The sequence below is a fragment of the Rana temporaria genome, chromosome 1 (genome assembly GCF_905171775.1).
Source record: "Rana temporaria chromosome 1, aRanTem1.1, whole genome shotgun sequence".
NCBI classification, from domain to species: Eukaryota; Metazoa; Chordata; class Amphibia; order Anura; family Ranidae; genus Rana; species Rana temporaria.
In genome coordinates, this window is record NC_053489.1 from 389,855,730 (window position 1) to 389,882,581 (window position 26,852).

At 44.6% G+C, this 26,852-nt stretch overlaps 2 protein-coding genes across 3 annotated transcripts in view; one reads left to right on the forward strand and one right to left on the reverse strand.

Annotated features, from left to right (window-relative positions):
• The first annotated feature begins 489 nt into the window (after positions 1-489).
• LOC120912147 lies at positions 490-1,960 on the forward strand. The gene has a single exon (XM_040322580.1). The coding sequence runs from the start codon at positions 548-550 to the stop codon at positions 1,229-1,231; it is 684 nt and encodes a 227-aa protein (XP_040178514.1). The 5' UTR covers positions 490-547; the 3' UTR covers positions 1,232-1,960.
• Positions 1,961-3,477: 1,517 nt separating this feature from the next.
• MOB3A (MOB kinase activator 3A) overlaps positions 3,478-26,852 on the reverse strand; it is an 81,180-nt gene continuing 57,805 nt past the window's right edge. For both annotated transcript variants that reach the window (XM_040322581.1, XM_040322582.1), the window contains exon 4: positions 3,478-3,987. In XM_040322581.1, the coding sequence (XP_040178515.1) occupies positions 3,958-3,987 (30 nt within the window). In that variant the 3' untranslated portion in view covers positions 3,478-3,957. The remainder of the gene's footprint in view (positions 3,988-26,852) is intronic.

Genomic DNA, 26,852 nt, shown 5'->3' on the forward strand with positions numbered 1-26,852 from the left:
CCACGTCGCAATTGTCAGTTAAAGCGACGCAGTGCTGAATTGCAAAAAGTGGCCCGGTCATTTGGCAACCAAATCCTCCGGGGCTGAAGTGGTTAAAGTGGTTGTTGCCTTTAACCCTCCTCTTGTGTTAGGGTCAGAACCGACCCGTTTTCAGGTTTTGAATGTCTATAAGTATCACATAAATTTGTTTATTGCATCAAGATTTTTTTACTTTGTCAGGAACCTCTATTTAAACAATGTAATAGAAAAAGAATCCTTTTCACTAAATTATAAAATACTGTGGTGAAAATTAAGACGTTTATGGTGTTAGGGTCAATTCTGACCCAGTTATAATATAGGATTATAGGACACTAATAGGTGCCAAAACTGAAATCATAAACACTCTCTGCTTAGTAACACCGACAGCCAATCACCTCTCAACCCTGTGAGCTGTAGTTAGGGAGGGGTCTATCTTTTTGCCTGCTTGTCTGCTTCTCTAAAGTAAAGTAAAGAAACATAGGACCAATACATTTCAGAGTTGCTGACTTGCAGAGTAATCATCTCCAATATGCAGCATGCAAGAGTGAGAAGATTTACAGGAAGCCAAATACTGGATTATATCTTGGATGAAAATGAGGCAGAGGACACAGAGCAGCATAGCGATATGGATGAGCAGGTTTCTGAGGCAGAAGATGAAGTAGAGTATCAACCAGAATACACAGACACATCTGATGAGTCTGATGAGGAGGCCACCAGTGCTGAACCTGCTGCGGTTCCTGCTGAAACATTCAAATCCAAAAGTGGTAAGATCTGTTGGAGTTCAGAACCTCCTGACTTACATGGCAGGGCAGCTGCTGCAGATGTAATCAAAATGACCCCTGGGATTACAAGGTTTGCTGTGACGAGAGTAAGTGACATCAAAACATGTTTTGAACTGTTCATGCCATTGTCACTAAAACAAGTGATCATTGCAATGACAAACCTTGAAGGAAAAAAAGTCCATGGCAACATGTGGAATGACATAAATGAGGAATGCCTAGATGCTTATATTGGTGTTGTTCTTTTTGCTGGAGTGTACAGATCCTATAATGAGGCCACTGATAGTCTCTGGGACAAGTCAAGAGGCAGATATGTCTTCCCAGCAACAATGTCACTTCACACCTTTCAAATGATATCAAGAGTTTTCAGATTTGACAACAGAGATACTAGAGCAAAATCTGACAAGCTTGCTCCCATAAGGGATGTCTGGTAGAAATGGGTTCAGCTCCTTCCACTAATGTTTAACCCTGGGCCTCAGGTTACAGTAGATGAACGTTTGATCCCTTTCCGTGGAAATTGCCCCTTCTGGCAGTATATGCCCAGTAAGCCAGGCAAATACGGCATCAAAATCTGGGCAGCCAGTGATGCAAAAACAAGCTATGCATGGAACCTACAGATTTACACCGGCAAACCTGAAAGTGGCATCCCTGAGAAAAAAAAAAACAAGGACAACGTGTAGTCCTTGATTTGACTACTGGACTGCGGGGTCACAATATCACGTGTGACAATTTTTTTTACCAGCTATGACCTTGGACAAGAACTTCTCAGGAGGAAACTCACCATGGTAGGCACAATAAAAAATAAATAAACCTGAGCTGCACACTGAAATTTTGCAGGTGAAGGACAGAGCTCCACTTTCTTCAAAATTTGCTTTTACAGACACCACCATTGTTTCATATTGTCCAAAAAAAAAAAAAAAAAAAATTTGATACTTATGTCCACTTTTCACAAAGATGCAGCTGTGTCATCAAGAAGTGACAAAAAGCCCACAATTATCCTGGATTACAATAAAAACAAAGGAGGAGTGGACAAGCTGACTGCTACCTATACTTGTCAGCGAATGACCAGGAGATAGCCGATGGCTGTGTTTTCTAACATCCTAGATGTGTCTGCATACAATGCATTTGTGTTATGGACCCACATCCACCCAGGTTGGAACACACAAAAAAAAAAACAAGCAGAGAATATTTCTCGAGGAGCTAGGAAGTTCCCTTGTCACACATTGAGCAAAGGAAACGGGTGTCTCGAGATCCAATCGCTGCAGCCGTGATCAGACAGATGCAGAGTTCATCAAGCACTTCATCCACACCATCAACAACACAAAGAGAATCAGTGCCAGCATCCTCTTCATCATCTAGCCTTGCCTCAACATCAACCAGCACAGCCACAACTCCAGTGATGCCATCTGATTCTAAAAGAAAGGTGTGTCAGGTCTGCCCCAGCAATAAGGACAGAAAGACACACATTATGCTTCCACTGTAAAAAATATATCTGCAAAGAACATGCCAAGTGTCAGCTTTTGCCACACATGCATCTAAAAACACCCACACAAACACATGCAAGTTCTTGCACAAAGATGCTTTGAAACTAGTACTTGATTTCTATTGGTTTGCCTTGCTTGATTGTGTGTTTGTTGACCTTGCAAGTCTACATTTTGTATTATTACTTGCTTTTCATTGTTTATGAACGTTTTATGTTAAAAAAAAAAGAAGACCTTTGGCTATTTTCTTGAAGTAAATATATATGGGTCAAAATTGACCCCGACACCATCAATGTTATTAAAGTTAATGTTATTTAAGTTAATGTTATTAAAATAAAAAAAATATATATATAAAATAAAAATGTAAGAGATGTGTTCAAATACTCCTCAGCGAGGAGACATAAATACTCCTCAGCGAGTTCTGGTGACATAACAACCTTTTATTTACTTATAATATTCTATTGAGGTTTATTTTACCATTTTTTAAATTTGAAAATGAGAGGTATGCTATCAAAAGAAAGGTCGCAGGGATAGGCAATTAGCGGACCTCCAGCTGTTGCAAAACTACAAGTCCCATCATGCCTCTGCCTGTCATGCTTGTGGCTGTCAGAATCTTGCTATGCCTCATGGGAGTTGTAGTTCTGCAACAGCTGGAGGTCCGCTAATTGCATATCCCTAGTCTAAGGGGTCACACCAAAAATATTAAAACCAATCTTTTCAAGGATAAAGAAGCCTAACAAGGTAACCAAGAGGTAAGAAACAAATTGGATGATAAATAATTGTTCAGGGGGGATTTTATGGCTGATTTAAGACACGGGTCAAAACCGACCCGTTAACATCATGGATAGTAACAGAAAGCTAACATAAGAGGAGGGTTAAACAGACATTCACTTCCGGCCTCTCTATTTTATCAAGGAAAAACTTTTTTTTTAACAATGCCTGTAAATGCCTAAATAGAGTTTACGGTTCTGAAGACACAGGGATTTTTTGTTTTTTTCCACCTTTTATAAGCCCATGAAAACAACACTTACCTTCGCATCACTTTTCCTAAAATGCAATGCCTTTTGCGGTCTACTTGTCCTGTTTTGGTAAATATTTTTGCTGCACTGGTGATCAAAAACTTTTTTTCTTGAGCGTAGCAGAGTGTAATAGTAGCTGAATAGGAGTAAAGTGATGCACATAATTTGACAAATCAAACAGAAGTTTTGCCGGAAATACCGGTTTCTTTTTAAAAAATTTATTGTAAACAAAGCAATGCAAAAATGCTCTCTTTATAGTTGTAAATTAGTGAATACATGAATTAAAAAAAACACATGTAAAGTTACATGTTGGGTATGAACGGCAGTGAACATGCTAGAAAAGAAGTAAAATGTATAAAAAAGTGACAAAGAAACCTGAGATGTAATTCACACAATGCAGACCCTAAAATATCACAGGTGGAAGTGAGTACAGTTCAGCATCAAAAGGAAAATCTGAAATACAAAGTTAAAAAAATAAAATCTAGGAGTGCACATCAAAAAATAGATTAAAAATATCCTATATAGACATCTATTAATAAAACGGCAATAGTCTTATCCAGTGTGACCCTCTCCTTGCAGAAATATAGAACTGCGGTTCTCGACGGGCTCCAAAGGCAACATAAGTGGCAATATCAGGTGAGAGAAAAGGTCATTCACATCTTAATGACACATCTTCGATGTCATTTCTTTCTGTTAAAGGAAAAATAAAAAAGTAGTTACTGATCCAAATGAGGCAAATTTGATAAAAAGGAACGGGTCACAATTGAAATATGGAAACTGCATGCTCTGTGGCTGCCATCCTTATCCTTTCTTCACCATTTGTTGAAACCCTGATCTTGAACAAGCATATCAATATGTAAATATTGCAGCTGCAAATTAGGAATTTGTGCTTTAGTAGATAGTAAAGCAGGGATCATGACGACATCCCTAGCACTTTTATCTTTATAAGGCCACTATCGTGAAAAATATTGAGGGTCATGTATTAATTCTGTCACACAGCAAGGCTAATGCCCTGTACACATGATCAGAAATTCCGACAGCAAAAGTCCGATGTGAGATTTTGAACAGAAATTCCGACCGTGTGTATGCTCCATCGGACTTTTGCTGTCGGAATTTCCGCCAACAAAAGATGGAGAGCTGGTTCTCACATTTTCAGACAGAAAAAATTCCTATCGGAAAATCTCATCGTCTGTAGCAATTCCAACACATGCTCGGAAACAATGCATTGATGCATGCTCTGAAGCATTGAACTTCATTTTATCGGCTCGTCGTAGTGTTAAAAAAGTTATTTGTTAAAAGCATATTTGTATGAATTCATGAATGCACGCTTCCATAGAGGTATATGGCTTAACACATGCCGCATACACATATGGGGAGATGTTTAGATACAGATAAAACTCGAAAAATTTGAATATTGTGCAAAAGTAAATTTTTTTCACTAATGCAACTTAACCACCGGGCCTATTTTGGCACTTCTCTCCATGTAAAAAATCAAAATTTTTTGCTAGAAAATTAATCAGAACCCCCAAACATTATATATATTTTTTAGCAGACACCCTAGGGAATAAAATGGCGGTCATTGCAACTTTTTCTCGCACGGTATTTGCGCAATAATTTTTCAAACGCCTTTTTTTGGGGCAAAAAAAAAACAATTTCATGAATTAAAAAACAAAGTTAGCCCAATTCTTTTGTATAATGTGAAAGATGATGTTACGCCGAGTAAATAGATACCCAACATGTCACGCTTTAAAATTGCGCACAATCATGGAATGGCGCCAAACTTCGGTACTTAAAAATCTCCATAGGCGACGCTTTTTACAGGTTACTATTTGAGTTAGAGGAGATCTAGTGCTAGAATTGTTGCTCTCGCTCTAACGCACACAACGATACCTCACATGTGGGGTTTGAACAGCGTTTACATATGTGGGCAAAACTTGCATGCGTGTTCGCTTCTGAGCGCAAGCTACCGGGGACAGGGGCATTTTAAAAAAAAAAAAATCTCATGCCGACAGCCGTGATTGCGGCTTTGTTTACTTCCGGGTACCCAGGCGTGACGTCATAACGTCGCACCCGGGCCTGCATCTGGTCACCAGCCATCTCTATGCTTCCCAGCCAGCGCTGGCCGATTCGTTCTCTGGGCCCCCGATGGCACGGGAGAGCCCGGAGAAGCACCGGATGGCGGTGGGACGTCCCCTCCCGCTGCCTACAAGAACGATCCAACGGCGGAACGGCCGCTTTAATCGTGCACAGAATCGGTGGCTGAAGACGGTGATATCTGAATGATGCCTGTAGCTGCAGGCATCATTCAGATATCACCGCACAAAGTCGAGGACGTAAATGGACGTCCTCGGTTGTTAAGTGGTTAAAAAAGGTGAAACGTGTGCTCTGTACACACGATCGGAAATTCTGACAGCAAAAGTCCGATGTGAGCTTTTGAACAGAAATTCCGACCGTGTGTAGGCTCAATCTGACTTTTGCTGTCAGAATTTCCGCCAAAAAAAGATTGAGAGCTGGTTCTCAAATTTTCCGACGGGAAAAAATTCTTATCGGACAATCTGATCGTCTGTAGCAATTCCGAAGTGCAAAATTCCGACTCATGCTCGGAAGCATTGAACTTGGCTCGTCGTAGTGTTGTACGTTACCGTGTTCTTGACGGACGAAAGATCAGAGAACTTGTGACCGTGTGTATGCAAGCCAAGCTTGAACGGAATTCCGTCGGAAAAACCATCCATGGTTTTTCCGACAGAAAATCCGATCGTGTGTACGCGGCATAAGCTAGACAGGATCATAAAGACAGATTCGAAGACAGATCTAATAGAATATTACAGCTAAAATTCATAAAGTGTCCCCTTACGGTAGCTGCTATAAAGTATTATTGCAACAGAAAAAAAAAAGCCAACCCCAATCATTTCTAAAAGTATAAGTTAAAGGGTCACTAAAGGAATTTTTTTTTTAGCTAAATAGCTTCCTTTACCTTAACTGCAGTCTTGGTTTTATGTCCTCATTGTTCGTTTTTGCTTTGATGTTGCTGTAATTCCTCTCTGTTCTGGACACTTCCTGGTTGTCTGTTTCCTGATAACCACAGTACTGGGAGATTTCTCACTGTGGTGACTAATCAAGGAGGTGTGATTACTGTGTGTCAGCACCAATCCAGTTTCGTTTTACAAAGCATCACTGTCCTCTATTGGCTCTTTGTGTCTGTACATCAGAGAACCAGGAAACAACAGCAAAAACTAAACTAAAAACTGTAGGTACATTATATGATTGTTTATCTATTTTTAATCATTTTTAAAGGGAATCAGTTAACCATTATGTCTATATACCCTGTAAACCGTCATTTCAGCTAAAACATTTTTTTTCCTTTAGTGACCCTTTAAATTACATTTTTTTGCAGGTAAAAATAAATAAAATAAAGTGCATTTATTTATTTGTAGTCTGTAAAGGATTGCATCAGCAGATTGCTGATCCCATGCAGGTCTCCTGGAGATTTGTCATTGTATCTGTGTGCCTGTACGGGCAAGCAGATCCAATCTGACAGGAAGAATCAATGAACTACAACAGCGCTGTGGTAGTTCATTGAGAACTACAAGCCTGCAGCCGAAAAGGATGTTGAGGATAGTAGTTCATTAACAAACAGAGCTAAGTGAATAAATGGACACGACCGAGTGGGCGCCGTATTATAGTTATGGTTCACTGTTCACATATATATTAATAAACCTTACTTTAATCATACACAATCTGGTCCCAGCTTCCTTAAGTATAGCACACAAATCTGATTATCCAAACACTTGAATTTCCCCTGAAAAATAGCAGTCCACTTCCTGGTATGCAAGTGTGCCTACAGCCTCATAGCTGTATATCTGCATTGTGAAATTCATGGCACTACTGCCTCTGACTGCTAATCTCAGGAAATATAGACTGAGATTACGTGATATCACTATTGTGCTACCCACTGTTCTGCTTGCTGAAGGCTCTGAAGCAAAGCTCAGCATTCACCAAGGTGGCTGCCTCCACAGACACAAAACAATGCAGAACAAGGCATGGCAAGTCAGTAATGAGGAAATATCATGGGAACCACAGGAAATACTAAGGACTAGTTGCATGCTTTTTTGCACAGCGTTCAGTTCCACTTTAAAAAGGGAGTATATAAACCCTAACAATGGACTTTGTATTTGTTTCGATTTAATTTGATAAAATATACCATTGAAAGCATTTTGCTAAATCTAAATTGATAAGTGTGAAAAGTACCTGTTGATTCTGCCAGAAATCTTGTGAGCTGATAAAATCCTCTGCTTTCAAACTGTGCTGAATTCTTATCAGTTAAATTATTCTAAAAAGTACACAGAGCCCACCCTTTATGTTATAGAGGGGAGAAGAGGGAGAGGTTTCAGTAATCCTGCCTTGTTTCAATAGTCCTGATACAGTAGAGCAGTGATGGCAAACCATGGCACCCCAGATGTTTTGGAATTACATTTCCCACGATGCACAAACAATCTGCAGTGTAGTGGAGCATTATGGGAAATGTAGATCCAAAACATCTGGGGTGTCAAGGTTCGCCATCACTGCAATAGAGCGAGTGTTGCGACAATAAGGCAGTAAGTGTTGGAAAAAATCAAGAGATGGTGTTGCGCTCCAATAGCATAGAATGGTGTAATTGGTAAAATGTATAAATAACCAAAATAGTATAATTGATAAATTAATGTGCAAATATGCAAATAGACTGACTGAAAGATAAAAATCGCTATAAAAATGCCAAGATAAGGTGCATCCAAAAGGTGTACTGAATGAATGTGCAAACAGTGCAGATAAGGTGCATAAATAAAAATCACAACGTAAAGATAATATATGCAGTCGCAGAGGAAATCGCAGGATGGTGCTACGCTCCAATCAAAATGAATGACTGGACATAATAGATATACAACAATGATGGATGAATAAAACAGTGAAATAAATAAGAGTGCAAATACATACAAATAGGTGACTGTATAATGTAAGTAAAAACACATCATATGAATGGTAGATGGAACCGCAAGATTGTCCAATTGTTACAAAGTGTAAATGGTGCAACTCCGACTCAGTCCAAGAGGTAATGCAATTTAATCAAAAGAAATTGCAAAGTGCAAGTAATGTGATTGAAGTGCTGGGTGCTAAATGACATCAGCAGGTGGCAAGGGGACTTGTTGGTGAATCTTCAGTGTATGGTGACACCCGAAGGTGTGCTAGCAAATTACCTTACGGCTGCAAGGTGAGCAGCATTCAATAAAACCAATGGAATCACTTGGGGAGAACTCCTATTCGTCCTTCCAGTAGTGTGGCGCCTAGGAGGTTAAGGCTTCCTTCCAGGCTGGGTGGTCAGCAAGGTAAGACAGCTCCAAAGTGTGTCACCAGGCAGGGTAGAGAAAACAGAGGAGGCTCTCTAGTGTAATATGTTTGAATAAACTGCTAAGTGTTTAAAACATAACAAACAGGGTACTCACATTTAAAACAGTAACGTAGAGGGGCGTGGCTTGGATATGGCCGAGTGAGGAGGCACATTTCTGGAGTTCCTCACATCTCACAGCTAAATCAGCTCGATCCGGTGGATCCTTACCGCACACACAGACCAAAGTGGTATGTCCCGGTTCCGGAGGACCTCCTCCAGAAACGGAGCCCCATTAGAACGAAGTACCGGCTCCATAGGCTCTTATTTCGGTGGCGGATCACAGCCGCGTGGCGGGGCATCCAAGATGGCGGCCGGGAAAGGACGCCGCTGTGCAGAGTTCTGCGAAACCTCCTTCACCGCCGCACCCGGAGGATCGCCTATACAGACACTGCAACCGGTAAGGGATGTTACCCCCCCCCCCCCTGAATCCCCTGGCTCCTCAGCCTCCCGCGGTGTGGGCTCAGATGTGTCTGGTATGATGGGGGATGCAGACTTAAGGCAGCACATCCTGTCCCTTCCAACAAGAGAAGATCTAGATCGCTTTGCTATGAGAGTTGAGAAGGCCTTTAAGCAGGACATTGAGGAGCTGAAAAATGACACCACTCAGCTTGGCAATAGGCTTGAGACTTTGGAGCAGACTGTGGAAGATGTCCTGCCTGTAATAACTCAGCTTAGGGACAAGTGTGCTGCTCAAGATCATCATATAGAGGCCCTAATCTCACAATTAGATGATTAGGAGAACCACATTCGCAGGTCCAATATTCGCATAAGGGGGTTACCGGAGGCAACAGGAGCCAAAGACATAGTGCCTACGCTACAAGGCATTTTTAAGGAGCGGTTAGGTCTCCCCTCTACTGAGAGGGTGGAGATTGATAGGGCTCACAGGGCCCTCAGACCGCCCTCACAGGATGCAGATAACCCGCAGGACATAATTTGCAAGCTCCACCGCTATACAGTCAAAGATCAGATCATGCAACATATGCGCAAGCGTCCTTTTTTTTACTTTGATGGGGCCCGCTTATTCTTCTACCAGGACTTGTCACGCCATACTCTGATGCAGCGTAGAGCATTGTCCCCCCTGCTGGAATCCCTGCGCGCTGCGGGCATCACCTATAGGTGGGGGTTCCCCTTTTGTCTCCATGCCGACAGGGACGGCAAATCTTACGCAATAAGGATGACCTTCCGCGGTTCCCATCACTGCTGAAACTGGAGCCAGTTGATTTCCCAGACTGGAGGCTATCCACGGATATCTCATGGCTACAAGCACCCCAGCCCTGGCAGCAGGTCCGTTCGAGACGGGACTCCCGGAACCGCAAACGTTCCTCTTCTGCCGCGGTGGGACAAGCGGCCCCAGCCGGGGACTGATGACTCCTAGGGACTACGACCTTTCCAGGGACGGGCCTCAGTCAGCAACCTGTCCGCTAACAGACTGTGGCGATTCCAACCCTATTGCTGAGCAGACTTTGCAACGTGGGCCTTGTCTGTTCAGCTTCTTTTTTCTTATACCTAGACCTTTTGAGCCTTGTTTTTGCTTTTTTTCCCCCCTCTTGGCCGCATAATGGCACTAACAGCTATGGACACATAGGCTAGGGCTGTTCCTGGACTACGTCCTTTGCTGATATGTATGTTGCGCCCTGGCTTTTCCAGGGCCCCACCGCCGTGCTAATTCCATATGTTTCATCCACGGACATTTGCCGCTTCTACCTTTTGTGGGGAGCAGGAACTTCCTGACTTCCCATGTCCGATCACGTCTCCCACATAGGACTACCCATTATGGGTGATTGCCCGGATACGGGCACTTTGCTCACTTAGGTGGCTCCCCTCTGAGGGGGGGCTGCATGAGCCGGGCAAACAGGATGGGGTACCACCACTTATGGCCTTTGGGGCTCCTGTGGACCCGAAATGTTTATTTATTGTGTTAATGTTTTTTGTCTTCTCTCTTCCCCTTCTTTTCCTCTCCCTCTTTGCCTTTCTCCTCTGTGTCTAGTATGTGGATCAGCTCCTGCCGGTGTTAATTGAGAAGATGGGTGCGTCTAGAGATGGTTCTCCCCTCCACCTTATGGCTACGATTAAGGTAGTGTCATATAATGTACGTGGGCTTTGCTCCCCCAATAAGCGGAATAGGCTCTGGTTAGAACTGAAAAGACTGGGGGCCCCAAGTGATCTTCCTACAGGAGACTCACTTTACTGATGCCTCACTTCCAAAACTACCTACCCATTTGTTTTCTCAATGGTACCTTAGCAACTCCCCTAGGCCTAAATCTAGGGGTACGGCTATCGCGGTCCACAGACATTGTCAGTTTCAACCCTCCGAACACAGGGCGGACCCTCAGGGTCGCTACGTGTTCTTGAAGGGCAATATTATGGGGCAAAAATACACCTTTGCCACATTGTACGCTCCCAACACGCAGCAACTCACATTTATTGACCAGGTCCTCGCTCAGTTAGACTTCAGGGGGGGCAGGCTTGTCCTGGGAGGGGACTTCAATATTAGCCCTGATCCTCTGTTAGATACTTCCGAAAAGAAATCTTCCCACTCCCGCGTCTTTTTGCGGCATTTTAGGAAGACCCTTCAGGAACACACGCTGGTGGACTGTTGGAGAGCTCTTCATGCCTCTGAGAAAGACTATAGCTATTTTTCTGGTGTGCACAAGGTATATACCAGAATTGACCTATAACTAGTAGACCAGGACACTCCTTGACTTATTGCTAGGGGCGACCATAGAACAAATTACCATTTCGGACCACGCTCCGGTGACCCTTGCTTTTTCATTATCATGTGCCCTTGCCAAGGCGCGGTCCTGGAAACTAAACGAAAATCTACTAGACGACACTGGTGTAGTGGCGGGAATACAAGAGGCTTTGATGCACTATTTCGCAGAAAACGCCAACGGGGAGGTTAGTGGAGGAACTCTTTGGGAGGGCCACAAAGCTGTGGTTCGTGGCGTCTTTATTGCCATGGGAGCCAAGCTTAATGAGGAGAGGCAGGCGGATTTCCGGAGAGTGCTGCAGGCGTTACAGAATGCCGAGCTCAAACATAAACGCATGTCCGATCCTGATGAGCTTCGCCGTGTATGCGAGCTCAGGCAGCTTTTTTCAAAATCGTTGGATCGTAAAATTAACCGCAAGCTACGATATATGGCCCACACTTACTACGAGCATGGCAACAAGTGCGGCAGGCTGCTGGCTCGCGCTCTCCGCAAAAAAAGACTTGGCACACGTGCATAAGTTGCACTCCCCATCGGGGGAGCCTGCTCAACATACCTCGAAAATTGCGTCCATGTTTCGCGACTACTACGCGGCCTTGTACGATTTGGACTCCGCCTCCTCTCCGGCAGACGTGGCCCTCAAGCAGGCACGAATTGCAGAGTATCTCTCCTCGATTGGGCTCCCCACCCTATCCTCAGAACAGGTAGCGGACCTGGAACGATCTATTACTTCGGTAGAACTTCTGGCCACCATTAAGTCTTTGCCCTCTGGCAAAAGCCCTGGGCCTGATGGCTTCACTAAGGCTTATTATTTAAACATTTTTGATAGGCTACAGACCCCCTTTTGCGCTCTCCTTAACTCCCTGGCGACCACTGGACGCCTCCCCCAAGAGTCCTCGCTGGCGCATATCACTGTTCTCCCAAAAGATGGTAAGGACCCCACTCAATCGCAGAGTTATCGTCCCATTTCCCTTTTAAATACGGATCTCAAGATCTTTTCTAAAATTCTCGCAAATCGCTTAAAACATCTCCTCCCTGATTTAGTGAATGCGGACCAAACTAGTTTCATAGGACGGGAAGCTAGGGACAACTCAAATAGGGCCATCCAGCTTGTGCACTGGGCGCACACGCGCGATCGAATGCCTCCTTACCTGATTTTGTCTACCGACGCGGTGAAGGATTTGGATCGCGAGGATTGGAATTTTCTTGACGCTGTGCTCAGGGGCACCGGTTTAGGCCCACACATGTTGCGCTAGATTTCCACACTATACGAGTTTCCTACTGCCCGGGTGAAGGTAAATGGGGGCCTCTCTGCAACGTTTCCTATCCAGAATGGCACGAGGCAGGGGTGCCCGCTTTTGCCCCTTCTGTTTGCTCTGGTCTTAGAACCGTTGCTGCAGAGGGTCAGGGCGAATCGGAGCATCAGGGGGGTGCTTGCGGGCTCCCTCGAACACAAACTCTCCGCTTATGCAGACGATATACTTGTCGTTGATCCTCTTATCTCGTTGCCAAACCTGATGCAAGAACTGAAGACGTACGGAGAGGTCTCCAACTTTAGAATAAATTACGCAAAATCGGAGATATTGCCGATTACGATCCCCCAAACCTTCGCAACTTCACTAAGGGACTTCTTCCCATTCGTGTCCAGCTTACGAATCGACTAGACTCTTTATATTACACACTACTATGTCCCCCTACTGAAGAAAATCACTCAGTACTTTCAGACATGGGACAAGGCCCAGTTCACCTGGGTGGGTAGGACGAACATCTTAAAAATGACGGTTTTGCCCCGTATCCTCTTCCTCCTGCAAATGGTACCGATGCGCCTGCCGAAATGCTTTTATTCAAACCTTCGCAGCCTTTTTGTTAAATTTGTGTAGGGAGGCAGGAGACTCCGGCTCGCCATGGCGACACTGCAAAGGTCCAAGCTGAAGGGGGGACTGGGCATCCCTAACATACCACAATACTACAACGTATACTGAACTGGAAGTTTCACACATCTTTTAAGTTGTGGGTACCTCTGGAAAAGACGATGGCTGGACGGGACTTATCTTATGCACCTTGGGTTCCCCCGGAAGACAGGGGGCTCTCTGACTGGGTCTCTTCATTGACAATACACTCACTGACATTGTGGGCCTGAATAAATAGCCGCCTAGCCCTGGCACCGCGGACATCTCCGCTGGGACCTGTGTGTGGTTACCCGTGGTTCTCTCCTGGAGAGATGAAAGCCGCCCTTGGGACTTGGGTGGGTGACGGAACTGTTAGTCTGGCAGGATTCGTGGAGGGGGGATCATTGATGTCACTAGATGCCCTGAGAGGACGATATGGTAGCTTCCCTTTTGACTTCTGGAGACACCGACAATTAGAATCTTTTGTCAGGAAATGTCATAAACAAGCACGAATTAGGAGTACTCTGACAGAATTTGAAAGCATGTGGGCGTCTGAAGACGCGTTGCCCAACATGATTTCGGCACTTTATAAACTGCTAGAGAAGGCGACACCTAGCCTCACACCCTTCTTTATTAAGGAATGGGAGAGGGATCTCCAGTCCAACTTCACCGGGGAACAGCTAAATCATCAATACTGCTTGACACACTCGAGCTCGGTAGACTCTAAGACCCAAGAGAACAACTACAAACTGATGTCGAGGTGGTACCGGGTTCCTACCACCTTAGCCAGAATCTTTCCCACGGCCTCCGATGGGTGTTGGAGGGGATGTGTACAGAAGGGCACATTTCTCCACATTTGGTGGGAGTGCCGAGTGCTGCAGACGTTCTGGGACTTGGTTAGCAAAAATATATCCGGCCCAGCCCAAACATTTTCTGCTCCACGTCCCCCCAATGTCCTTATCTCGTTATAAGCGAAGTGCTCTCCCCCACCTCCTCAACGCAGCAAAACGGCTCATTCCGATACACTGGAAGAGCTTGCGTATTCCAAGCGAGCAAGATTGGTTGGGGAAGGTGGGGGAGATCATGGAGGCTGAGAGGTGGTTGGCTGACTGTAGAGGCACCCGCAAAAAATGTGATCTTGTTTGGGCCGAGTGGAGAGTCCATGTGCTATGACACCGTTATGATTTCTTCTAGCCTGGACGTTGCACTGCTAGCCTTGGCAGACCCTTCCTTTGAGAGACTTGTTCAGACGCACCGCCAATCTAATACCACAAGCTCCACTTCATAGTGAGTCACCGTGCAGATGATCTCGTTGAGGGCTGATTCACATGCTTCTCTTCCTTAATCCATCTTCCCTTCTTCTCTCCTTTTTTCCTCTGTTCCTTTTCTGACCCCATTTCTCTTGTTTTCAACCCCCTTATTTCTCATTGTTGTTTATGTATCTGTTTGGTTTTAACTAGTTTCCCCTTCTGGGACACCTGGGAGCCTTAGGTTTCTCTTTTTGTTTTTGGGTTACCTAGACGGTCCTCTGGTTTTTAACCGCTCTGGGTACTCCATGCTTAACCACTTCCATACAGGGCACATACGCACCTTCCTGCCCAAGCCAATTTTCAGCTTTCAGCACTGTCGCACTTTGAATGGCAATTGCGCGGTCATGCTACATTGTACCCAAACAAAATTGGCGTCCTTTTTTCCCCACAAATAGAGCTTTCTTTTGGTGGTATTTGATCACCTCTGCGTTTTTTTTTTTTGCGCAACAACTAAAAAAAAAGACTAAAAATTTGGGAAAAAAAATACGCTTTTATTTTTTTCTGTTAATTTTTTTGTAAATAAGTAAGTTTTCTCTTTCAATTACGGGCACTGATATGGCGGCACTGATGAGATGGCACTGATGGACATCGATGAGGTAGTACTGATGGGCACAGATAAGGTGGCACTGATTGGCGGCGCTGGTATGCGGCACTGATGGGCACACATAGGCGGCACTGATGGGAACACATAGGCGGCACTGATGGGCACACACGGGCGGCACAGATGGGCACTCATGGGTGGCACTGATGGATACTTATGGGTGGCACAGATGGGCACTGGGCATGGATGGGCACTGATGGACACTGTGGGGTGGCACTGATGGACACTGTGGGGCGGCACCTATGTTGCCAGTCAGTGCCCATTTGTGGGCACTGATTGGCATCTTTTATTTATTTTTATCAGACTTTTTTTATTTATTTTTTGGGACTTTTTTTTTTGGGGGGGGGGCATTTTTTTCAGTTTGCCCTTCCCTGGTGGTCCAGGGTGGGCTTTCCTGGTGGTCCAGTGTGGACAATAAACAATAAACAATAAATAAACAATCAGCGCGAACCCCCCCCTGTCAGGAGAGAAGCCGTTCGGCTCTCCTCTACTCGCGTCTGTCAGACGCGAGTGAGGAAGAGCAGTCAACGGCTCTTCCTGTTTACATCGTGATCAGCCGTGGTTGGACACGGCTGATCACGTGGTAAAGAGTCTCCATGAGAGACTCTTTACCGAGATCGGTGTTGCGGGGTGTCAGACTGACACCCCGCAACAACGATCGCCGCGATGTGCGCCCCCGGGGGCGCGCAGCAGCTCAGAATCCTGAGGACGTCATATGACGTCCGGTCAGGATTCTACAACCACTTTGCCGACGTCAATATGTCATTGGCGGGCGGCAAGTGGTTAATGCGCGGGGGAGTTGTATGTGCTGTGGCTGGCTGCCCTGCCCCCCTCTAGTTTAGGAGAGAGGCCTGGCCACGTGGACTGAACGTCCAGGTCGGGCCGAGATGGGTGGGGTGCCCTGTCATCCGCACATTGCGGCTCTCCCCTGCGAAATGTGATGGTTGTCTATGCTTGGGCTATACTAAACATGTCCCCTGGTGCCTCTCCCTCCCCTCAGTACTCTGCCCTTTCCCCCCCATTTGTGTTTGTTCTCTGTTCCCCTCCTGACCTCTTACCCTTTCCTCCTTCCCTGATTGTTGTGGCTTTGTTGTGAAGTCATACTATTTTTGTCTTTTTTTTTTTTGTATAATCTTTATTTTCAAATCAAAACAGTAATGTAGTGTATATCAGAAACAAGCAGCGAGCTCACACTGTGCAAACGTCACTTCCAGTGTCCTAGTGTCTGACGCGTATCGTCACTGTCACATGACTTCATCCGAGATACATTCTGGACGTCGGAAGTGTCTTTATATAGTGAATGGGAAAAATGCAGATCAGCCATTTTCTTGTAGCCAATTGAGGCGTCACTAGGTCTTGCACCAAACGTAACCTCCGGTCCCGTTGGCTCTCCGCCATTACAGGTGGAACGCACGCCAGGATACCTCCACTCGTGGCTTCATTGCCACTTACGAGATCGCCATCCAGCCTCAGTGCCAGGTCACTTGGCACCCTAGAATGTAAGCAGCCATTTGGCTTTTATTTGTATATTGTTTTTAACTTATTAAACAGGATTGCACCATTTGCTGTGTACCTTCCTTTTCATATCCTGATCTGAGCCTATTAGTGAGGCAGGGGTTCGAGTCCATCCGCACCATCTATATCCATCCATGCCAGTAACATATTGTACTACAAGCAAAAATTGCCCTCTTTTTTAATTAAAAGGGGCATTGCTCTCTGGTAAGATGCCATCTTACTTTGAGCACGTTTGGGTGTTATTTGTTTTTTTGGTGAAGGTGAACATAGCAAGACACCCCTTTTGGATTTGGATTTCAACAGGACGTTTTTCAGATTACACCACTACGAGTGTTAATGTTCACTATTTGCTATCTATCCAAAGGATTATTAGGACTGTCACAAGTTTTTTTTGCCTTGGATACAAATATTTTTTAAGTGATCACTTTCACTTATTTACCTACCGCCAGTAGGATTTGTTTCGGGTCTGGTTTCAGCTCTGGGACTTGGGGGACTATCACATGTGTAAACATAAACCAATAAAAATTGTCACATATTTTCTGCACTTTGGTGATTTTTTTGTGTAATGGTTTCACTTTGTGTATTTCCAGAACTCAATTCACTATATATTTAAGGCCTATCAACAATTCAGTTGTTTAGGCAGGCTGGCGTTTGTGTATTCTAAATATGTGTTTTTATTATGTTATTATTTAAATTAGTACACCATTTTAATTAGCGCTCCCACTAATATATATTATTTATACGTATTCATTTTTTTCATTTTCTTGTAGCCCGCCTATAGTTAGAATAGCAGCAGCCATTTTCTATGTGATTATTCTAATGGTCTACAACCACGGCCATTTTGTTGTGGTCATATATGGACATACAGGCACTGATGGCTTCTTGTTGTGAATTGTTTACAGCAGGCGTCTCAAACTGGTGGCCCTCCAGATGTTGTGAAACTACAAGTCCCATCATGCCTCTGCCTGTGGGAGTCATGGTTGTAACTGTCAGCCTTGCAATGCCTCATGGGACTTGTAGTTTCGCAACAGCTGGAGGGCCGCCAGTTTGAGACCCCTGGTTTACAGGTATATAAAATCGTGACGTGAGCCGCACAGAGTAACTTATATCACAGGGCAACATAAATGATTAAAATGGAAGAATAAAATTTGATAAAAATTGGGTAAAAACTAGTGTATTAACCACTTCCGGACCGCCTCATGTACATATACAATCGGGACCCCCCCCCCGGTACTTGCGGCGATCCGGTAAGCTTCAGGACCGATCCGGGATGAGGGGGCGGCGGTTCGTCTTTGTCCGCCCCCTCCGGATCGCTCCCCAGCCAATCCGCTTCCTCCCCCGCCCTCCTCCGCCTGCATTGTAAACACAGGCAGAGGAGGAAGTGATGTCACCGCTCCTCCCGCCGGTATATTCTTCCGGCGGAGGAGCGGAGACATCACACAGTGAGTACACAAGCACTACACTGACACCTGTACACATAGGCATACAATCCCCCCCCCAGCCACACTGTCACTAAATAGCAGTGATCATTTACTGATCACTGCATTTAGTGCCAGTGTGACAGGCAGTTAGTGTCAGGCAGTTAGTGTTAGGTCCAGGATAGCCCCCTACCCCCCCCCCCCCCAATAAAGGTTTTAACCCCTTGATCACCCCCTAGTTAACCCTTTCACCCCCCTTTTGCCAGCGTCACTAAGCGATCGTTTTTCTGATCGCTGTATTAGTGTCGCTCGTGCCACTAGGTAGCTAGTTTTTTTTTTAGGTTCGCCGCAATGTTTTTATAGCGTTAGAAAATTTATGGGGGTACCTAACGCTATAAAAACATGGCGGCGAACCTCAAAAAAAAAAACAGCTACCTAGCGGCACGAGCGACACTAATACAGCGATCAGAAAAACGATCGCTTAGTGACGCTGGCAAAAGGGGGGTGGAAGGGTTAACTAGGGGGTGATCAAGGGGTTAAAACCTTTATTGGGGGGGTAGGGGGCTACCCTGGACCTAACACTTTTAACCCCTTGATCACCCCCTAGTTAACCCTTTCACCCCCCTTTTGCCAGCGTCACTAAGCGATCGTTTTTCTGATCGCTGTATTAGTGTCGCTCGTGCCGCTAGGTAGCTAGTTATTTTTTGAGGTTCGCCCGCCAGGTTTTTATAGCGTTAGGTACCCCCATACATTTTCTAATAAAGGTTTTAACCCCTGATTGCCCCTAGAGTTAACCCTTTCACCCCCCTATTGCCAGCGTCACTAAACGATCGTTTTTCTGATCGCTGTATTAGTGTCGCTGGTGCCGCTAGTTAGTGCCAGTAACGCTTACACCCACGCGCAAAGCATACTCCCCCCATATGTGGAATTACACCCCAAAATACATTCTGCTGCTTCTCCTGAGTACGGGGATACCACATGTGTGAGACTTTTTGGGAGCCTAGCCACGTACGGGACCACAAAAACCAATCACCGCCTTCAGGCTTTCTAAGGGTGTACATTTTTGATTTTACTCCTCACTACCTATCACAGATAAAATGCCAAAATAGCACAAAAACCCCCAAAATGACCCCATTTTGGAAAGTAGACACCCCAAGCTATTTTCTGAGAGGGATGTCGAGTCCATGGAATATTTTATATTTTGACACAAGTTGAGGGAATATGATAAACTGATTTTTTTTTTGCACAAAGTTGTCACTAAATGATATATTTCTCACACATGCCATGGTTATATGTGGAATTGCACCCCAAAATACATTCTGCTGCTTCTCCTGAGTACAGAGATACCACATGTGTGGGACTTTTTGGGAGCCTAGCCGCGTACGGGACCCCAAAAACCAATCACCGCCTTCAAGATTTGTGTGAATGAAATCAAAAATTTATGTCCTTAGAAATCTTGAAGGTGGTGATTGGTTTTCAGGGTCCCGTACGCGGCCAAGCTCCCAAAAAGTCCCACATGTGGTATCCCCGTACTCAGGAGAAGCAGCAGAATGTATTTTTGGGTTCAATACCACATATAACCATGGCATGTGTGAGAAATATATCATTTAGTGACAACGTTTTGTAATTTATTTTTTTGGTCAATATTCAATCACTTGGGGGCAAAAAAATTAAATATTCCATGGACTCAACATGCCATGTGTCTTCTTTCCAAAATGCGGTCATTTGGGGGGGTTGTGTGCCATCTTGGCATTGTATGGCCTTCAAAACTATGATAGGTAGGGAGGAGTGAAATCAAAAATGTATGCCCTTAGAAATCTTTTAAGGCGGTGCTTGGTTTTCGGGGCCCTGTACGCGGCTAGGCTCCCAAAAAGTCACACACATGTGGTATCCCTGTACTCAGGAGAAGCAGCAGAATGTATTTTGGGGTGCAATTTCACATATAACCATGGCATGTGTGAGAAATATATAATTTAGTGACAACTTTGTGCAAAAAAAAAAAAATCAGTTTGTCATATTCCCGCAACTTGTGTCAAATTATAAAATATTCCATGGACTCGACATGCCTCTCAGCAAATAGCTTGGGGTATCTACTTTCCAAAATGGGGTCATTTGGGGGGGTTTTGTGCTATTTTGGCATTTTATGGCCTTCGAAACGGTGATAGGTAGTGAGGAGTGAAATCAAAAATTTGCGCCCTTAGAAATGCTGAAGGTGGTGCTTGGTTTTCGGGGTCCCGTACGTGGCTAGGCTCCCAAAAAGTCCCACACATGTGGTATCCCCGTACTCAGAAGAAGCAGCAGAATGTATTTTGGGGTGCAATTCCACATATAACCATGGCATGTGTGAGCAATATATCATTTAGTGACAACTTTTTGTAAATTTTTTTTTTTTTTGGTCATTATTCAATCACTTGGGACAAAAAAAAAAAAATATTCAATGGACTCAACATGCCTCTCAGCAGTTTCCTTGGGGTGTCTACTTTTCAAAATGGTGTCATTTGGGGGGGCTTTGTACTGCCCTGCCATTTTAGCACCTCAAGAAATTAGATAGGCAGTCATAAAATAAAAGCTGTGTAAATTCCAGAAAATGTACCCTAGTTTGTAGACGCTATAATTTTTGTGAAAACCAATAAATATATGCTTATTGCGATTTTTTTTACTAAAGACATGTGGCTGAATACATTTTGGCCTAAATGTTTGACTAAAATTTTGTTTATTCAATATTTTTTACTTTTTGTTATAAGAAAAATCATTTTGTTTTCAAAATTTGTTCTTTTTCCGTTTATATCGCAAAAAATAAAAATCGCAGAGGCAATCAAATACCATCAAAAGAAAGCTCCATTTGTGGGAAGAAAAGGACGCAAATTTTGTTTCGGTACAACATTGCATGACCGCGCAATTACCAGTTAAAGCAGCGCAGTGCCAAATTGTAAAAACACCTTGGGTCTTTAGGCAGCGTATTGGTCCGGGGCTTAAGTGGTTAAGAGAAGATAAAAAAAACAAGATGAACAATATATAAAATAGGGGTAGCCATGGTCAGAGTAAATAAAAAACGGGTGTTTAACCACTTAACGACCGCCGCATGTATAAGTACGTCCACTGAATGGCACGTACAGGCAGGTGGGCGTACCCGTCCGTCCCTGCCTCTCCGCGGGTCCGATCGGGACTCCCCCCCCCCCGGTACATGCGGCGGTCTGAAATCGTCGGGGAGCGATCCGGGATGTGGGCGCGGCTATTAGTTTCTAGCCGCCCCCTCGCGATCGCTCCCCGGAGCTGAAGAACGGGGAGAGCCGTATGTAAACATGGCTTCCCCGTGGCGGCTGCATCGATCGTGTCATCCCTTTTATAGGGAGACACAATCGATGACGTCAGACCTACAGCCACACCCCCCCTACAGTTGTAAACACACACTAGGTGAAACATAACTCCTTCAGCGCCCCCTGTGGTTAACTCCCAAACTGCAACTGTCATTTTCACAATAAACAATGCAATTTAAATGCATTTTTTGCTGTGAAAATGACAATGGTCCCAAAAATGTGTCAAAATTGTCCGAAGTGTCCACCATAATGTAGCAGTCAAGAAAAAAAATAAAAATTAAAAAAAAAAAAAAAATAAAAAAAAAAAAATCGCTGATCGCCGCCATTCGTAGTAAAAAAAAAAATTTTTATTTTTGTTTATAGCGCAAAAAATAAAAACCGCAGAGGTGATCAAATACCACCAAAAGAAAGCTCTATTTGTGGGGAAAAAAGGACGTCAATTTTGTTTGGGAGCCACGTCGCACGACCGCGCAAATTGTCTGTTAAAGCGATGCAGTGCCGAATCACAAAACAAGGCCTGGGCATTTAGCTGCCTAAAGGTCCGGGGCTTAAGTGGTTAAATTAGGACTCTAGAAGTGATGTTTTAGCAGAAGGCATAAAATCAATTGCCAATAAAATCAGTAGCCATAGATATTCTAAAATAAATTGCGGTATAAAAATATGTATATCGTGCTGTTAAGAGGAGGGCCAAATATGATAATAAAATTAGAGAAGACGGGTAAACACCAATTTAATAAATATATAAAAAGGAGGCGGGATCTAAAAAAAAAAAAAAAAAATGTACATAGACCAAAGGAAGTGCGTCTATAAAAGGAGGCGAGGGATCTTAAAAGTCACTGATAAAACAATTAAGATCAAATTCCATGTTAAGGCCACAGGGTGTAAATGTGTCTAAAACAAATATCCATTTGGACTCAAGTTGGCGCAGGGTTCTAACTTTATGTCCCCCCTCTCCAGTGTCTCTTATAGGGTTCAATGCCCCAGAATCTCAAATGTGTTGAAACCCTTAATGATGTTTTGTATATGTTCTTTGATTTGTACTTTCAGTGGTCTCTTTGTACGTCCAATGTATTGTAAACCACAGCTGCACTCCAGGGCATATACAGCTCCCTCTGTATTGCAACAGATAAAGTCCTTCACTTCATATGTGTTACCAGTGGTAGTTGGAAGTGAACTTAAGGCTGCTTTCACATTGGCAGCGGAGGTGCGGTGACGGTATAGCCGCGCTATTTTTAGCGCCGCTATACCGTCGTATTTACCGTGATATTCGGGCGCTAGTGAGGTAACCCCCGCTACCGGCCGAAAAAGGGTTAATATCGCCCGCATTGCAGGCGGTATTACCGCGGTTTCCCATTGATTTCAATGGAAAGGCGCGGTAAACACCCCGCTCCTATACCACTCCAAAGATGCGGCTAGCAGGACTTTTGGAGCGGTCCTGCTACCGCACCGCTTCAGTGTGAAAGCCTTCGGGCTTTCACATTGAAGCCTGCAGGGCATGATTTTTTCATGCGGTATAGCAGCGCTATATTTAGCGCTGTACCGCATGAAAAACGTCTCAATGTGAAAGGGGTGTTAATGTTTTTTCAGCTGTTTCTTTGGACTTTGTGAAGGCAAAACATCATCTGCATGGGTAGAACCCTTTTCCGGAAAAGAACGTCTAGCCTATTTTGTGGGGGAAGGGGGGGGGGGTGTCTAGGATGCTTTTAACCAGTTTGTCCCTCATAGTTGGAGCCCTTTTATATACACATTTTGGTGTCTGTGGGAGGAGTTCTCTTAAATGTGTGTCTGTCAGTAAGATGTAAAAAAAAAAAAAAAGGAAAAAGGGGGAGGGCGCACCGACCTAGTGCATTAACACTAATATTTTATTAAAAACAGAATAAAAACAATGGTCTTACTCACAATGAGAGCTGAAATAAGCGCTTTTCAGACAGCTAAGAACTGAACCTCACAGCACCTGCCAGTGGAACCACAGACATATAGACAGCTTCCTCAGAGCCTAGGTGGTGATGGCTCTCTCCTGTGTGTCCTCTGTTATATTTGTGCAGGGAGGGCCCCATCTCAGGTGGCCATCGATTAGCCGGCCTCGCCCCTCTTAGCCCACCACACCCGCCCACAGGGATGGATCTCCCACAATCTCACTCCCTAGAAGGTAGATCAGAATGTAATGACCAAAGGAGAATACCGTGGCAACTCACCCCTTTTAAATATCCAAAAGATGTCCTCATAGGCCAACTCTACTGGACCGGGACCGGCTGCGATAAAAGTTTTACGATTTTGAGGGTAGGGGAGAGAAGGGAGGTGGATAGGAGGGGCACAAAGTACCGCAAGCCACACCATACACGGCCAAAACAAAAATGATCCTTACCCCAAGCCAGCTCCTCCTTGCAAGTCGCCAGAGGCAGCGGTGGAGCCGCAGACAGTGGGCAATGGATTGCATGCTCCTAGTCTTCCTGTGCACCTTTTGGAACGCACGCCGTATCGCAACCCGGAAGTGCGGGTGCCTCCTGCGTTTCAGCCCGCACTTCCGGTCGCGCCGAGACGACGCTACCCAACCTGCATGCGCACCCCCAGTGCGTGCGCATGTGGCAGGCACATACGACCAGGAAGTACGGGTGTACTTGCGTTCCACCCGCTACTTCCGGTCTAGCTCCAAATGCCAATCCCAAATGGTAAAAAGGTGCGCACGCACCCGCACAGTGAAGGTATATACCCCTACGAGAAAATGGGCACCCGGAGGGAAGGAGGAGCCTGCGAATGGAAAAAATATATACACAGGGAAGGGCACACATAGCTGGCCAGGTAATCTCCAGAGCACATCCACACACATAGATCTAGATCATCAAGTGAAAGCATTCAGCAAAATACAACCTCCATCTACCCCCCCCCCCCCACCCCAAATCACAGACCTAATACCCACATAATTCTGCCACAATCACCTAATTTCACTCTAAAACCCATTTCCATCGATGCCACTAAAAATATCATCAGGACTCTGCAAAATAGCACAGCGCCCAATGATATCATCCCCACCAAACTGCTGAAAGAATGTGCCGATATTTTGGCTCCAGCTATCATGCAGCTCATAAACCAGTCATTCAAGGAGGGCATGGTGCCACCCTTGCTGAAACAAGGTATAATCAAACCAATTCTAAAAAAAAAAAAAAAAAAACACCCTCGACCCCAAAGACCCTAACCACCGTCGCCCCATAACAGGCCTGAATGTCTTCTCCAAGGTAATGAAGAAAGAAGTTGTACAACAGCTACATCATCACTTAAGACACCCATAAATTACTTGACCCATTCCAGTCCGGTTTCCGTCCGGGTCACGGGACAGAACAGCACTGCTCAAAATATGGGATGACGCTCTAGAGGCCACAGACGAAGGAGAATCTTGTCTTCTAGTACTGCTGGACCTAAGCGCAGCGTTTGATACGGTAGACCACAAATTATTACTGACACGGCTAGTCGAAGTAGCCGGAGTTGCGGAATTCGATTTATCGTGGTTCTCCTTCTTGGAATACCGATCACAAATAGTGAAACTTGGCCCTTTCACTTCTGAAAAACGCACACAGTGTCATGCGGAGTCCCCCAGGGATCCCCTCTGTCACCTGTTCTTTTCAATATCTATCTCCGCCCTCTTTTTGAAATTATTAGCAACCAGAAGTTACTTTACCACTCCTATGCAGATGACAACTATATTTTCGCATCTGCAACAGAAAGGATCATTATCTCGTACTAGAGAAATGCCTTTCTTTGATAGAAAAGTGGATGACAAAGAGTTACCTTAAACTCAATGGCTCAAAAACAGAACTTCTCCTGTTTCAGGCCAATCGGAAGATTTATCCCGCAACAACATGGACGCCCCTGCCCATCCTGGGTCAATCCATCAGCCCCAGCACCAAAGTCAAATGTCTCGGAGTCATCTTCGACACCTACATGACAATGACAAGACAATGGATGCACAAATAGGGTCAGTAGTCAGCGGATCGCACCATCTGCTGCGCCTTCTAAGCAGACTCACTCCCTTTATCCCAAAAAAAAGACATAGCAGTCGTGGTGGGGACACTTATCATCAACTCCAGACTGGACTATGCAAATGCCCTCTATCTTGGACTCCCAAAATACCAAATCACTTGTCTGCAAGTCGTTCAAAATACGGCTGCTCGACTTGTGGCTGGGAAAAAAACATGGGAATTAATCTCACCTTCGTTGAGATCCCTTCATTGGTTGCCCGTAAAAGACAGAATCGCTTTCAATGCACTCTGTCTAACGCTTAAATGTATTCAAGGAAATGCCCCCCAATATCTATGCGAAAAAATAATAGCTCACAACACCAATCACGTTCTGCGATACACCAACCAAAATCTACTCCAGTTACCCAAAGCCAAATACAAGTCCAAAGGAGAACGAAGATTTGCGGTCCAAGGACCCAGACTATGGAACGCTCTACCAACCACCATCCGACTGGCGGAAAACCACCTGGCCTTCAGGAGAAAGATCAAGACCCATCTCTTCTGAGGGCCCAGGGAATGGATACCAAGCACCCAGAGGCGATTCAGTTCGCATGTGTTGCGCTATATAAGTTTCTCACTCACTCGGCTCATGTGCAAGGTAAGGTCTACAGGATTGGATATATTAGTTTGTAAATGGATATAAAACTGGCTAAAAGACAGAATTCAGAGAGTAGTGGTTAATGATTCTTACTCTGAATGGTCTAAGGTCATCAGTGGTGTACCCCAAGGTTCAGTGTTGGGACCCTTACTTTTTAATATCTTTATAAATGATATTGGGTCTGAGATCAAAAGTAACATTTCTGTCTTTGCAGATGACACCAAGCTATGCAGTGGAAAAACGTCTTTATAGGATGTCGCCAATTTACAAGCCGACCTCAATGCTCTGTCTAATTGGGCGACTATGTGGCAGATGAGGTTTAATGTTGATAAATGTAAAGTTATGCACTTGGAGGCTAAGAATATGCATGCATCATACATACTAGGGTGGATCTGTAGTGAAGGATCTTGGGGTTTTAGTTGATCATAAGCTCAATAATGGCATGCAATGCCAAGCTGCGGTTTCCATAGCGAGCAAAGTCCTTTCTTGTATTAAGAGAGGTATGGACTCCAGAGGGAGAGATCATTTTGCCCCTGTACAAATCATTAGTAAGACCTTATCTGGAATATGCAGTTCAGTTTTGGGCCCCAGTTCTCAAAAAGGATATCAGAGAACTGGAGAAAGTGCAGAGAAGGGCAACCAAACTGATAAGAGGCATGGAGGAGCTTAGCTATGAGGAAAGACTAGAAGAACTACATTTATTCACTCTTGAGGAGGAGAATAAGGGGGATATGATCAATATGTACAAATATATAAGGGGTCCA